Source organism: Hermetia illucens, chromosome 6 (assembly GCF_905115235.1).
Source record: "Hermetia illucens chromosome 6, iHerIll2.2.curated.20191125, whole genome shotgun sequence".
In the NCBI taxonomy this organism is placed as follows: domain Eukaryota; kingdom Metazoa; phylum Arthropoda; class Insecta; order Diptera; family Stratiomyidae; genus Hermetia; species Hermetia illucens.
The window spans coordinates 71792559-71808184 of NC_051854.1; the positions used below are offsets into that span (position 1 = coordinate 71792559).

The 15626-nt window shown below is 40.4% G+C and overlaps 1 protein-coding gene across 2 annotated transcripts; it reads left to right on the plus strand.

The window, feature by feature from the left end:
* Positions 1 to 1670: 1670 nt before the first annotated feature.
* LOC119660405 (arrestin domain-containing protein 3-like) lies at positions 1671 to 15206 on the plus strand. 2 transcript variants are annotated; one of them, XM_038068939.1, is made up of 5 exons: positions 1671 to 1902; positions 7506 to 7646; positions 7709 to 7920; positions 14369 to 14927; positions 14995 to 15206. In XM_038068939.1, the coding sequence occupies exons 1-5, from the start codon at positions 1791 to 1793 to the stop codon at positions 15138 to 15140; spliced, it is 1170 nt and encodes a 389-aa protein (XP_037924867.1). In that variant the 5' UTR covers positions 1671 to 1790; the 3' UTR covers positions 15141 to 15206. The 2 variants fall into 2 exon arrangements, with proteins under 2 accessions (XP_037924867.1, XP_037924868.1); XM_038068940.1 differs by lacking the exon at positions 1671 to 1902 and adding an exon at positions 1966 to 2143.
* The last annotated feature ends 420 nt before the right edge of the window (positions 15207 to 15626 follow it).

A 15626-nucleotide genomic window follows, 5' to 3' on the forward strand; every position in this document is an offset into this window, starting at 1 on the left:
TTTAGATTTAGTTCTGGCCAACGAAAGTAAGGTAAATACAGCTCGTTGCTAGTGGTTTTCGGAAGCCCACAGTCACTTCGGTCCGATACACCCTCCTTCTCCGGTAGAGACAGTGTGCCCGATTCGCTAGAAGATCCAAGGGAATTATCCCCACGATGACACAAACTGTCTCACCAGATATCGTCCTATATGGACTGCGCACCCTCAGTGCGATTGGCCGGTATGCCGAACTTACCCTTCGCTAGTTCACTGTGTTATCCAGTGCGCACGCCCAGACAGAAGCCGCGTATAGCAGGATGGATTTCACTACCCCTACTATAAGATATCGTCCAATATGCACTGCGCACCCTCAGTGCGATTGGCCGGTATGCCGAACTTACCCTTCGCTAGTTCATTGTGTTATCCAGTGCGCACGCCCAGCCAGAGGTATAGCAGGATGGATTTCACCACCCTTCCAATATTAGGCAGTATCCTTGCTAGGTACCTAATGATCGATTCTGAAACGAACTCGTGGTTACCAAACCGGATTTTTACAGTGTTGTTTTTCCTGCGATTCTTAATAAGCATCCACTTTATTTTATCTTCCGTGAGGTCCAGTTTCACCATTTGGAGCCACGCTTTCATGGCCTGAGTGGTTTCACTTGTTTACAGTTCCACATCCTGATGGTGTTTCGTAACTGTTGCCACTGGCAGGTCGTCTGCGAAACCAATCAACGTTGCCTCCTTTGGCATGCGAAGGCCGAGCGCTACTTCATACATTACATTCCACAGGAGGGGCCCCAATACGGAACATTGGGAACACCTGCTGTCACAACATATTCCTTCGACCTGTCGTCCATTTCGTAGCAAAGAAATCTCTCCGATAGATAACTATCGATTATCCAAGCTAAGTAACCAAGGACACGCCAGTTGGCTGAGTTCAATTCATTCCTGGCATCCAGCGTCACCACTGTGCAGCAGATCGTGGACCGCGCCCTGCGAAACCCATACTACCGCTCCGATGGACCACCTGCTAACTCGAGGAACGGAAGGAGCCTGTTGTACACCACCCTCTACGACATCTTCGTAATAATATCTAAAAGACAGATAGGGCGATATGAAGAGGGTACGCCAGATGGTTTTTGGGGCTTCGTTAGCAAAACCAAACTCTGCTTTTTCCGCTGGGCAGGAAACTCTCCTTCCAACATGCATGATTCAAATGCGGGGGTGAATTATATTATTGATTCACTTGGTTTCATACGTATGTTCATTTGATATCCACTGCCATTAACCCATTTTAAAGACCAATAGACAATAGGCCTCAGTACATATGAATACCTGTTAACAGATGATATAAAGTATATGAGTCAACTTTATAACGCACATTCCATGAAAATGGGTAATTTCTTGATGTTTTTTTTTTTGTAGGATGAGTATTATCTTCAATGGCACTGCAACCAAACAAAATTATTTTTGAAAAGTTAATAAATACTATACTCGATTTTACTGTCAAACCTGTTAATTGAAAAAGACAGATAAATCAATGAAATTAAATAGCACGCTCCCGAAGCAAAGAGTGACTAATCAAGTAATATAGAAAGATAAGATATTCGAGAATGATAACGTATCTTAGAGAAAAAAGTCCCGAAAAAAAGCGATAATGGCATGAAATGATGATCATTGAAGAACACAGAAGTATTCCGATTTCATTCGAAGTGCGCTTACCGGAAGATAGTAGTCACCTTTCCAACTTTTCAAAATTGTATTCAAAGAATTGGTACTAGGAAGCCAATCGATTGTAGTTTGTAGTGATGTCGCAAAACGTTCAGATAATATTTGACCCTCCAAGCGGTGTTTATTATGGTGGACAAATGGTTTCCGGTGTTGTACAAGTCACGCTGACGAAATCTGTGAAAGTTAAAGGTTAGTGATTGCTTAGACTCGTTCTGAGAAATTGTCTTCTAACCTTCCCACCTATAAGGACGAGTTCTGGAAAATATACATTCCAGAGAAAATGTTTCTAATTGTGAAAGATAAATAATTCGGATTTGGTCTTTTCGATGTGAAGTTCAAGGTGATCACTTGTGAGTTTATTGCATGTATTTGTGATCATCAAGATGCACAGAGTCATATTCTTGTTTAGATTTCGGTAAACACTTAAAAGGTATTTCTCTAAATATACATTCCGGGGATAGTGAATTATATCTATTTTTGAATTTAAATTTATTTAAATTTAATTGAAAAGAAAAACGAAGGGTCTTCTTTTGGATATATTTTTTTATTTAAACAAATAACGTATTTCGGAAGTCAGTTGTTCCTTTCCTCTGTGCTTCGTTCTTTCTGAAGAAACTGATTTCCGAAATACGGCATTTGTTTAAATAAATAAAGAGAGAAATTTAATTTTTATCAGACAGAACGAATATGCATTTTTTATCTTAATTCAAAGTTTCGTAATGAGAACGCTAAGTAGGGGTGGTTCAAAGGAAAATACTTTATTTTGGCAAATTACCACATATTGATCTTGTTCACTTGCCTCTGCCCATATGCAGTTCCACAGGGGTGTTTATCTATACGTTGAGGAACGCTTGAATGTCTTGTGTCAGCGAATTCGGGGTGGTGCTCTAGTTTATTGTTTCCTTGGGAACACTCCCCGCGCAAGGTAAATTACGGTGAAAATGGTAAAGTTTTGATACTTTTTGTTCGTATCTCATGCGAATTGCTTACGTGCATAATCAAACTGAAAGTTCCGCAAAGATAACCTGAGTAGCACCTTGCATGTCTCACTCTTCTTGTGCGCTCTTGGCATGGACCAGATATCGATCGGCAAAAAGTGCAGCAATTATTTTACACCAAGTCTTATCATGCAATCGGTTAAGCATTTTATTCCAGGGATGATTGGCGTTGGCGATATGCAATCTCTTACCTGAAATTTATTAATGATTACCTAATAAATAGGCTTTCCGATAAAGCATAAATATAAGATAAAACACCATAGATCTCGTATTTTTTGATTTTTTACGATTTTCTAGACCCTCTTTACGGCAAGTAAAGAGCTCTTTGGAAAAGAAAATAGCTTCACTTCTAACACACAAGGTGCTAACCCAGTTGTTCCCATCAATAGGATTTTTCCGCCACAGTCACAAATGTTATATTAGGTACCTTATCATGTTGACATAATGATGTGAAGTCTCTCAAGCCAAAATTAATCTTTATGATTATCTGTGCAATAAAATTTTTTTTCGTTTTATGAGAGTCTTTTTGTTTATCCAGATCTTTTATTAGTTGAGATGAACGAAGTTGATCCATGTAAATTCCACATACACGTTTTAATATTATGTACTGTATGTAGGTTTAACTAATTTTCCTTTAGGGTTTCGTATAAAACAAAACCTCACAATAATCGGTTGATTTTCTGTGTGTCTGTCTCCTATAGATGCAAAATTTGGCGCTCGATATACGAATTGATCAACGTCCTCGATGTTCTGCTCATTGATGCAGATAGGGAGAGTATAATATTTCGTCAGACTTAGAACCTTGGTTTTGTGGGTGTTTATATTCAGTCCGACTCTACATGCATTTCCTCCGAAATGAGAGTCAGTAGGGCCATCTTCAACAGTTGCGTCTTAACTCCCTTTTTCTCTCATTTGTAGTCTCCCAGGCTTCCATTTCTATTATCCTTGTACATAAATGATTTTACTTCATTATTTAGTTATATGTTGCACATTAGTTTTTTCCCTTAAATCTCCTTTCACTTCCAGGATTTAAAGATCTTGGCGTAACATTCGACAACAAGCTTCGGTTTAATTTTCATTATATTGACATTCTCAGCGAAACCCTGTAAAATTTTCGATCTTCGCCCCTCTCAAGGAGCTCAAGGATATTCATTCATCAATCATTGTATATAGCTCATTTGTCCGAAATATTCTTGAGTATACCTCCGTGGTATGCAGCCTTTACCATTATTGTGACAGTCAGTTCAACGCAGAGAGAGAGAGAGTTTACGCGCTCTCTGCTTTCTAAAAATAATCCTCTCTATTCATGTTACCTTCATCATCATCAACGGCGCAACAACCGGTATCCGGTCTAGGCCTGCCTTAATAAGGAACTCCAGACATCCCGGTTTTGCACCGAGGTCCACCAATTCGATATCCCTAAAAGCTGTCTGGCGTCCTGACCCACGCCATCGCTCCATCTTAGGCAGGGTCTGCCTCATCTTCTTTTTCTACCATAGATATTGCCCTTATAGACTTTCCGGGTGGGATCATTCTCATCCACACGGATTAAGTGACCCGCCCACCGTAACCTATTAAGCCGGATTTTATCCACAACCAGACGATCATGGTATCGCTCATAGATTTCGTCATTGTGTAGGCTACGGAATCGTCCATCCTCATGTAGGGGGCCAAAAATTTTTCGGAGGGTTTTTCTCTCGAACGCGGCCAAGAGTCCGCAATTTTTCTTGCTAAGAACCCAAATTTCCGAGGAATACATGAGGACTGGCAAGATCATTGTCTTGTATAGTAAGAGCTCTGACCCTATGGTGAGACGTTTCGAGCGGAACAGTTTTTGTAAGCTGAAATAGGCTCTGTTGGCTGACAACAACCGTGCGCGGATTTCATTATCGTAGCTGTTATCGGTTGTGATTTTCGACCCTAGATAGGAGAAATTATCAACGGTCTCAAAGTTGTATTCTCCTATCCCTATTCTCCATGTTACCTTGTTGGTCTTAAATTTCTTAACATGTCGTCTCTTCAACAGTGCAGAATTCTGTTTGATTCATTTTTCCTTATTCCTTATTAAGGAGCATGTAGATACCTTTTCAATTTCTGCACTCACTTCCATCCTCTAGGTAAGTTCTGGGATCCCCGGGATTTCCGCCTAAATGGAAGTAGTAAGTCTGTGGAAAGTAGAGTATCAATGAATAGTTTTGCAAGTAGGCTGTCAAGTTCGGCAGCTTCACTCATTTTCCTCTTCTATTTGGAAGAACAAGCCGTATCTGCATGTTACGGTGACTAACCACTTTACTAGATGTGATAATATTAAGAACTACGGTTAAGTATATGACTAGCGATTTCGTCCAGCGCAAAGGCAACTCATCAGACGCTGCCTCACCTTTGCTCATATGATATAAAGTTATATGATCGGCCGGCATCAGAGCCACCGGATGTTTGTCAAGGAATTTCTAGATGGACGCATGTTCGTATGATTGGCCACCTTTCCACGGTCCAATGGTATCGAGTCTATATGCGTCGTTGGCTGCTTTCCGTTTCACCTCCAAGTGAATAGGGGGTAGATTAGCCAGTGTAGTACTCATTGCTCCAGTAATACTCAGGCAACCAAAGCTCTGAATCTGCGTTAGCGGCCTCCTGCTGTCAGCAAAATTCAGTCTCTGCCACCAGACGGTACATGCATAAATCAAATAGGGTTTAATATGAATGTATACTTGCAATGTATCCATTTTGGTGAAAGTTCCCAGGTCTTACCTAGCCCATTCCTAGAGCGCCAAATCAATCTGCAGGATTTCTGATATTGTTCCTGGATATGGTGCTTCCATGTTAACTTGGAGTCGAAATGTACTCCTAAATACTTGGCTGTTTGTGCCAGCTGGGTTTCCGCCCCTGCTAAGGTGGGTAGCGTATAGCTGCCCTACCTGACGTTTCTAGTGAACATAACTAGTCCAGTCTTCTTATTGTTCACCGTGAGTCCATTGCGGAGGCACCAACTGCGGATTTTATGCAGAGTTGCATTCAAGCGGTCACATACTGTGTTCGCAAACTTGCCGGTAATTATTATGGCTAGATCGTCCGCAAATGCTTGCGAGAAAACTTTTGCAGTTTATCTATTACCAGTAGCCATAACAGTGGAGAGAGAACCCCTCCCTGTGGGTAGCGCCTAAGACATCCTACCTCAATAGACTTCTGGCCGAACAATATGTGAAACTTTTTCCACTCTACTATGTGAAGGACCTGTCTTGCTGCATCACGAATTGCCTCGAAAGGGCAGAATTGAGGGTGCTTTTAACGTCTATGAATGGGCCTAAGCCGTATTCTTTTTCGGACATCGCCTTTTCACTTTTTGTCCGTGGATTTGCCTTTGTGGTAGGCATGTTACCAATGGTGAAGTGGCCACTTAGGAATGTGTGTAAATCTTATCAACCTATCTACTAGTTTTTCTACTCCTTTTAGTAGAAATGACGTTAGACCTTTTGCGTCCATGTAGGCGGGTTTTCTTGGTTTGGGAATAAATATCACCTTCACATCATGAAAGTTAATTGGAATATAAACGTGTGCTAGACATGCACGATATATATTCCGAATATGTAGACCCAGGACATTCATTCCCTCTATTACTAGCGCCGGAATGATGCCATCCAGACCTGCAGACTTGTACTGTATCCAAGGAACAAGTCACAAAACCTAAGAGAATGTCGAAATTCAATGTGAAGGTTCTACTAGTGTTCTACTAGTGTTCGACGTTACTCAGGTATACGCGTTTTTGCTAGCTTGGCTCGGAAGTAGGCCTCAAATGGGATAATCACATACTCATTTGTCATTCGCAAAGATTTCCTATCTTGAGCACCTTTGAGCCGCAGCAGTCTAAATTGTTGCAAATGTTCAAGTGATTGTGCAAAATGATCAGGACGAAAAAGAAAGAAAAAGTAGAGAAGAATTCCTTACAGAGACAAAAAAATCCACAATTCCACAATTCCGAATATTGTCCCTTCTTCTTCATTTGATCTTCCGCTACCAACTCAACATGCATTGGGTAATGAGGATCTGCCGGTATTTAATCCATATCAAGGAAGTACAAAAATCCCGCAGTCCATGCCTCGAAATCATCTGGAGCAAAGGAAGCGTTGGGCGAGGATCCATCCATGGAGTTCCAATTTCATATTATTACCAGACCCTATCGCCCGGATAGTCCTTTTATGTATTGGGTTATGATGTTTGTCCTGTTATAAATCCAAAATGGACCGGATCTAAAACGCATGATTTTCGTAAATGACTTGAGAGGGCACGAAGCTCCGAAGGAGCGAGCCCACATGAAAGAGCTGGCAAGTACCCATTTATGGATATTTCCTTGGGGCTGCACTTGTTGCTGGTGGATCTAAATAGTCTACATTTATTTTACCTTATTATTGGTCGATTATGGGAATCCTTAAGCTTCCAGTTGATTATGTAAAGCGTCCGACTTCCCCGACGATCAAAAGTTAAATTCACTACTTTTTGGTCCAATTGAGAGCTATGCCAAGGGACAACTTGTATATGCCAGTTTTAGGTTTTCGTGTGCTTCCTCCTCTTATATGTCATTTTGAACCAACTTAAATTTTGCCCCTGAATTTCATTGCAATATTTGTAACCATTTCCGAAAAAGATATTTGTGACAAACACACTGGGGTGCAAACAGATCGTGAATAGATTTCAGTAGGGTTTGCCTTTATAAACGGTTAATATCTTTACTTCCTTTTCTAAACTTAACTAAATGAGGTAAATATGCTACCATAAATAAAAATTTTGATATTTCAGGTATTTCACTGCATATTTACGGCTATGGAAAAGTTGAATGGTATGATCAAAGTAAAAAGAAAAAGAGAACAGGTCGTCCAGATTACACAGGAACGGAGGAATACCTTTCAATGAATACAAATTTGGTACAAGCAGAAAATGGTAAGATTGTATATTTTCAGTGAAATTTAGCATTTCTTATTAAAATTGTAACTGTATTCCAGATACATTGGAATTACCTCCAGGCATTCATTCATACATATTCAAATGTCATTTGGCAGAGGACTTGCCTACATCATTTGAAGGAACCAACGGTTGCATAAAATATATTGTAAAAGTGACTTTAGAGCGTCCATGGAAATTTAATGAAACGTACACTGCTGGATTTACGGTGTTGAGAATGCTTGACCTTAATAGAGAGTCTCCACAATCCAAGGTGAGACATTTTGTGTAGCATGGTTTTTAATCAAATATGCTTTTTGGAAATTCTAGCTGAGTGCAGCTAGAACGAATGCCAACATTCACTGCATTAATATAGAGTCAATATTATATGCCTTAAAGTGACAGGATATCGCGATTGATTTAGTGCGATATGTGGTAAGACTGAAAAGTTCCATGCCCACTTAGAATTTGGGTAAGGAAATAATCAATCTCACCATGTTTTCGTTTCAACCACGGATCTAAATTGTCGATGAACCGTGTAATACATCTGCTCCTGACTCATTTTCCCAAGAAATCCACGGCCTTCATAACATCTACCGTAGATCTCCCTGCTCTGAGCCCGAACTGCCTTGGGGATAAGTTCGCGGCAGCACGGGTCGGCCCAGCGAGTCCGCTCCTGATTATAATTTCGAACACTTTGCCGGCCATGCCAAGCATACACAGCGATCGGTAAGTAGAGGGCGGCTCAGGAACTTCTTTTCCTTTGGTGATTAGTACGATTCTCGCCACTCGGTAAGCATGCGTTGACTTTCTTAACGGGCAACCATCTCTCTTAAATTTTCGCTCTTGTGGGTGTAGATAGCTTCTGAGATAGTGCGATAAGCAAACGCCACTCGCAAAACTCTCTGTCTCTGCATTTGGGCAAGGCGTTTGCCATGCACCTTCTTGTCAATGGCATCAGCCTATACCTCCACGCCGTAGAGAAGAACAGACTGCTGCTGGTAGATACAATTCATCCTTGTTAGCGTCATCGTTGTTAGCGTTTAAGCTGGTTCCGAGCTTGATGTTACCCGACGCGTTAACAGTGCTTGACAGTACCTTTGCTGTTTTGGTTAAAATCCAGAAATGTGTTAAGTTGAGACTGTCCGGTATAACTGTTCTCTCAGTGTTCTTGAATGGGAGTTGCGCATCAACGATTCATTGTTTTTGTCCTTAGATAGTGATCAACACCTCTAGCGATCCCGAGTCCGCCCAGGACAAAATGGCGCGGATGCTCTCCGGGAGTCTTTGCAGCCAGAGAGACTTTAGCAGTTCGAAGGTCGGACCTACCCCACATAGCCCCTTCATTTCTCGTAGCAACTGGATGGGGGTACGGTCGCCTAACGTCAGCTTATTCAGTAAGTGATTAAGCTTTGCTTCCTCATTCACTGAGAGGCGCCGAAGCAGCTGCTTCTTCAAGCGCATGTACGAGCACTCCTCCAGCACGTCCGTGACGAGTCCAATGGTCTGCTCTTCGAGACCGATGCATGGTTGAATCTGGTGGCCACCCGCCAGCGCAAATTGAGTCCCCAGTTGGTGGAATCACGCAGCCAGATTGTGTCGCCAAAAGGGAGGCACCCTAACCGCGACTACCGCCAGCGGTAGGTTTTCTCGCGCGAGACATTTCCGCAGAGTCAGGGGGGGAGCGGAGAAAAAGAAGAGAAAAGGGAAGGGACGGAACACCGGAGCGGACAAACGACCGTAGCGAAAAATAAATACAAATGCAAACAAGAATAATAAATGAAGTTGTAAATTGAAATAAAATTGATAAATAAAAAGAAATAATAAAACAACATAGTTAATAAAAGAAAATGAAAGTTGAAATTAAATGAAAAACTGAAAATGAAAGAAAAAATGGCCTTGGCATAAACTGCATCCAGTGACCCTTGGCGAATGCAATCCACAAAGTATAGTTGATTGGCTGACTCAATGTGATCTGTTACCATTTCCTTTGTCTAATCGATTCGCTGATAAAGGCTTGGCTAATTGCTCCTAGACTGTTTTCCCGTTGCACTTTACTAACGGCTTTTCGGCGCAACTTCACGTGGATCACGAATAAAGACCACTCTTTGTGAGTACATTATAATCGCTAATACAATTCCTCCGCTGGGGTCACCACTGTTGGGATTTGTTTTTCTTTTATATACAAATTAAAACCCATTTTTTAATTTTTATGTTTATTTGTCTTCCACCTGCCACCACTGCCTCCGCAAGAGTCCTCCCACTTCATATCAAGCTGACATCTCTCACCTTGGTATCCTGTCAGACCGCCGGGTGTTTCCACGGCCGTTCAATGCGACAGCAGCGGCGAATTCGCGATAGCACTCAGGTTTGCGGCTCCGATGGGCCGCCACAGTGGTAAGCATGTTCTTTTTAAGGTTTTGTGTGAAACAAAACCTTATTAGAATCGAGACGGTGTCTGTCTGTCCGTCTGTCCGTCTGTCTGTCTGTCTGTCTGTCTGTCTGTCTGTCTGTCTGTCTGTCTGTCTGTCACACCCGATTTATTCGGAAACGGCTGGACCGATTGTCACGAAAATTGGTGAGAGTATGTAATCTGGTGATCCCTTTACATGCAGTAAGTGGCGCCATCTTATGTTAAGTTTAAGGGGGGGCTCCCCGTACATGTGAATGGAGGGTGCAAATTTTTTTTTCACAGAATGTAGCCATGTAGGGTATCAAATGAAAGGTCTCAATTAGTACTTTTCGAATCTGGTTCAATATTTGATATTAGATGAAATATAGGGGAGTGAGGGTTCAAAATATGACCCACAAAAAGTGTAACAGGTCTCGTTCTCAGAACCTATCCAACCGAAAAATCTGAAAAAAATCACAGTAGTGCATCTCTACGAAATCTAGGCCTCAAAATATATCCGGTTCCGATATATGCACAAATAAAGTTAATAATAGTGTATTTCCACATTTTAGAAATTTACCCGGCACCCCCCTTATGTTCATCCCAGAAGTTCAAAATTTGGTGTGCGTGTAACGAAGAATATAATGCACAGTTTGGACAAGTTTGAAGAAAATCCAACTATTATTAACAAAGTTATAGGGGGTGAAACTTTACAATTTTTTGTGAATTTCGTTCACTCTACAACCCGCATGACGTCATCATCACATATCAATTCGTCAATACCACAACGAAATGAGTTCTTACGAATTGGGTCGCAGACAATTATTTTGTTTTAGTTTTTTAGTTATTTGTCAACCAGACATGTGTGTATGTAGGTATATAATATATGCGTGCTAATGAACTTTGCGGGTAGTGCCTAATTCAGTTAGATATAAGACGTAAATCGGAAATATGGGTACGATAAATTTAGATACGTGCATATATGTGTACAGTAGGTAATAGGCAGTTTGTTTGTTTAGGGTGAGCGTGATATCTATGGCTCTAATATGTACGTATGTCTGTGCGTCTCTTACATAAGATGAACACAAAACCTTTATACCCGAAGCGCGAGCTTCCGGTATTCCGACTTGTTTGTTTAGCTGGTACGACCTTAATACCTTCTTGTGATTGTGATGCTTAACCAGCCTTTCCAAAACAATTCGGTGAGCTAATTTATCGATAGCGCTTCAGGTTTGAATATACAGATGGTAGGGAGATATTTCCGTTTAGGTGCTCTATATCTTTCTTTAGTATTGCTAGATAAATGGCATTCGTGCAAGATACTTTGATGTTCTCTGGTTTTTTCTCTGGTAATCATCAACATCATTCTTGCTCTCAGGCTCGTTATCCTCACCACACCATGCATTTTACTAGGCTATAAATTCGCTATTTGTCAGCCAAAAGCGATCGGAAATGTTATATTTCATTCTTTTCGAAGCAATTCTTCTAGCAGTTTGAATTCCGTTACAATAAGGGGTGGTTTTGTCAGACTGCACAATGTATTGTCCGCGGGTTTGTTATATTTCAAGTATTTCATTCACCTTGTCCAGGAACAATCTAATGCGAGAATGCATTTAATAATAGGCATCATTTTTCTCACGTTTTAGCACCCTTTAACTTCTCCAATATATTCCTTCCATTCATTCACTTCTAACATTTAATATTTAAAACGATTCATTTTATTTTATTTGCAAAGAACGTATCACCTGGTACTTTCTTCAAAACCCGGAAACCTACCTTCATTTAATTACATATATCAAACTTTACCATGGCAATTTGATAATAATACAAACGGGATAACGGCCGCCTCTTGATTCTGGTTGGAACGTTATTATTCTTTTCGCAACGCAATGTTCTAGTGTGTCGAAAGGATCGTCGACGTTTTGCTTCCACACAAGCCTGCTCATATTCATATTGATTTTTTAGAAAGAGGTATCCTCAAATATAATGGCAGGAGCATGCCAAGGCAGAGAGCGAATATCAAAGGCCCCGCTTCATCACACATCTCAGGTAGAAGAAGCATCGAATTAGGACGCAATCCGTCATGGAACCGTCTCGATTGCGACACTCGGGTCCGGACTTTTACGACTTCACACGTGCAGTCCAGCGGTTATTTTTAAGGTTTTGTGTGAAACAAAAGCCTTATTAAAATCGGTTTACTGTCTTTCTGTCAGTCTGTCTGTCTGTCACACACATTTTTCTCTGAGACGGTTATAGTGATTGACCCCAAATTTGGTGGGAAGGTGGGAACTGTAAATGCTCACGTATACAGCGGGTTACGTCCTTTTACGTCAAATTTAAGGGGGAAGTCCCCCTACATGCAAAAGGGGGGTGTACATTTTTTTTCACCAAATATAGTCATGTGGGGTATCAAATGAAAGGTCTCGATTAGTACTTTCCGAGGTCGGTATTAGTTTTGACATTTGTTGGAAAGGTGGGGAGTGCGGGGGTCAAAAGTGATCATCTCTTAATGGTCCCATTCTCAGAAACTACATCACCGAAAAATCTGAAAAGAATCAAAAGGTTACCACTATACGGTGCCTAGGCTGCGAAATACCCTCCATTCCGAAATCCTTCCAAAAGTTAAAAATAGTATATAATGTATATATATAGATATACCATTTTTAGTAATTGACTGCGAAGCCCACCTTAAGTACATCCTAGCGCCATCATTTTGCAGTAATCTAGGCTATAACATAGAGCATGATCCTATCAACTTTGCTGGAAACCGCGCTATTACTAACAAAAAATAATAGGTCAAAATTGTCGCTTCTTTGCAAATTCCAGATTATGAATGTCAATATCACCCGAACGTGGATACTTTCACATCATATTAGATGCTACGTACTAATGGGTCAATTGGATGCTCTAATGTGTTTATATAAGAAATACACAAAACCTTTCATACCTGAGGCGTCTAGCTTCCGATTTCCCGACTGGTTTTTATTTCATTTAGCTTGTTTGTTGATCTTTCGGTAGGCTCCCGCGAATTCTCCAGTTTGCTGGATTTTCAGTTTTCAGTAGGGACCCACGCATCAGTAAAGTGTGACATTTTGTATAATAGCGCGTGAGGGATTGGAATGTTAAAACAATCCTCAACCTTCCCGAGCCTGACTAGTAAAGAGCAAGCAAGCGCATATTGACGAATCACTTCGACTTTTTGTATCGACTTTGAACCCCAGACGTCATAGGTCTTTGTATTTATCTTTGGGTTTGTCTCGCTGGCCTAGACTTATTATTTGCATTAACGCATCTCTTGCAATGTGGTGACATTGACCTAATATTTGGGCATAGTACCGGCTAGCTGCATAGCAGCTATTATTCTATACAGGGAGCGTAGATATTTTTTCTTTTCCGGGTCTGCCCTGTATTTAATTCAACCATTATCTCGCAGTAAAGACAGGATTTGGTAATAAAGCAGCTGATCTTGGTTTGGCTTATCTGAGACCTATAATCCTCGATCAACTTTGCTTCTTTATTCACTGCTTGTCAGCAAATTAACGATCGACAAACAATGTCAAACAATGTCATAGATTTGTTACGGCTTGCCAATCATTTTCCCAACATAAACAGTATCTTTTATGTTGCCATAAAATCCAAATAAAAATTTTAAAATTGTGACAAAATGCACTCCATGCTTGTTCATCTTATCAATGGAATAATTAAAGGAGAACGAGATTATTGTCTTAATTTTAGGGTTTTAGACTTTGACTATGGGGGCCTTTTTCAGGTTTTGAATTTTGGTTTGGTCCTTGAAATATTTGATTGGCGAAGGATAGTTAAAGTGCAAACTTATGGTCAGAGTCATAGGGAGAAAAGCTGACTCCAAAGTGAAAATCCTGTGACCCGCGTCGAGATTGCACAATGGGCCTAATTTTATTGTGGGTCCTCGAAAGAATTCCGGATCCAAATTTTTCCCGCTTTTCTCCATCTTCCCCTCTTGAAAGGCCGGTTTACAGCACATAAAGTATAAAGTGGTTCATTCTACCTCCTTTGTCTTTCAAAGGTTAAAGGTATTAGCTTTGAAGTATTTGGAAGCAAGTCCAAGCTTGATATTGAGCCTTTCAAATAATGCCAGTAAGTGTCGAACTCAAGGAAAGAACAATTGTTCCCCGCAATAAAAGCATTGAGCATATTACCTAAGCGGCGAATTACAATTAGATAGAACTGAAATGTAATGTAATTTCAAAAAAAATACTTTGTAATGAACATTTTTTTATATGTACGTTCTTTCTATTGTACATAATTTTAAATTTAATGTTAATTGAGGGTGTAATTTCCGTTTTTTCAGCTTCCGATCGAATTTGAACACATGCAAACAAAAAAATGCTGGATTTGCAAATCAACCCCGCTGGTTCTGGTGGTGAAGCTAGCAAAAACAGGATTTGTGCCCGGTGAGACCATATCTGTGAATGGACGTATCACCAACTTAGGTCCAAATAAAGTCGAAGAAGTTCGAATTTATTTACGGAGAATTGTCTCCTATAGAGCGGAAAAGCCCATTGTCAGTTTCATGGAGGAATGCACCGATCTAGTGCATAAAACTTCTGAGCATCTACAATCAGGAAGTTCAGATATTTTTGTGGAAAACGTACTCGTGCCAGAAGTCCCTCCAACTACACTTTTCCATTCAAAAATTATCCGAATCAATTACGATCTAAAAGTAGAAGTTGTTCTTGGAGCTAATGAGAAAAATCCTTTTGTATTGTGTCCTATTACGATAGGAACTGCACCATTATTGCCGGAATTTACAAATAGTTCGGCTGCTGCTAATGAGGAACCCGCTGTATCAGTCCCTGCAGAGGCAAATGTTCAAAATGTTTCACCTGTAAGGAGAGCTCCTGAAATCCGTAAGTAGAAAATTGAAATTTCAATAAATATTCATAATCGAATTTTTGAAATAATTACCAATTCTAGCTCCACCATCTTACGAGGAATCTATTGAAAAAATGGAAATGAAGCTTGATGAGGGTGAGGAACATCCTATTCAATCTACTGAGTTTTCTCCCAAGTGTTCGGTTCCTAATTTGCAGCCAACTGTGTGCGAAAAAAGCTGGCTTTAGCCTAATACTTAGATTAATACGTTAGTCTAATACTGATTATAACCTAATTTAATAAATTTAATGTGATATTGATGTTTTTCTAGCTATGTGTCTTTCTTCATTTGTTTTTATTTTTGGTCTCTTGACGGTGGTAGAAATAATGACCATTTCCACAAAAAAAACATAAAATAAAAAAACTTCAATGTCTCATTCAAGACTGTTGGATAACAGGGTCAGCTCATCTGGTTCAAATTCGGTGGTCTGGGTGCGACCACCATCTAGCGGTTGCATGGCCTTTGTGTCAATTCTCATTGACTTCTATATTTTGGACAACCTCAACTAGTAAGTTGTTATCAGCCCGAATGACTATATCATCAAAAACATTTCTATTGCAATTTATTCACTATGGATGTAACGTTATAGGGATCGCTAATGCTCTCATTTCTTCGCGCTAAGCCGGTGATCCAACGCAACATTTTCATCTTCATTAGAGCGAAGTGACGTTCA

What these genes read in the sequence shown, in the direction of transcription:
- LOC119660405 (XM_038068939.1), top strand. Translation starts at nt 1,791, where the DNA reads ATGTCGCAAAACGTTCAGATAATATTTGACCCTCCAAGCGGTGTTTAT. An exon ending in GAAATCTGTGAAAGTTAAAG is followed by an intron (nt 1,903 to 7,505) that starts GTTAGTGATTGC and finishes TTGATATTTCAG; the next exon opens with GTATTTCACTGCATATTTAC. An exon ending in GAGAGTCTCCACAATCCAAG is followed by an intron (nt 7,921 to 14,368) that starts GTGAGACATTTT and finishes CCGTTTTTTCAG; the next exon opens with CTTCCGATCGAATTTGAACA.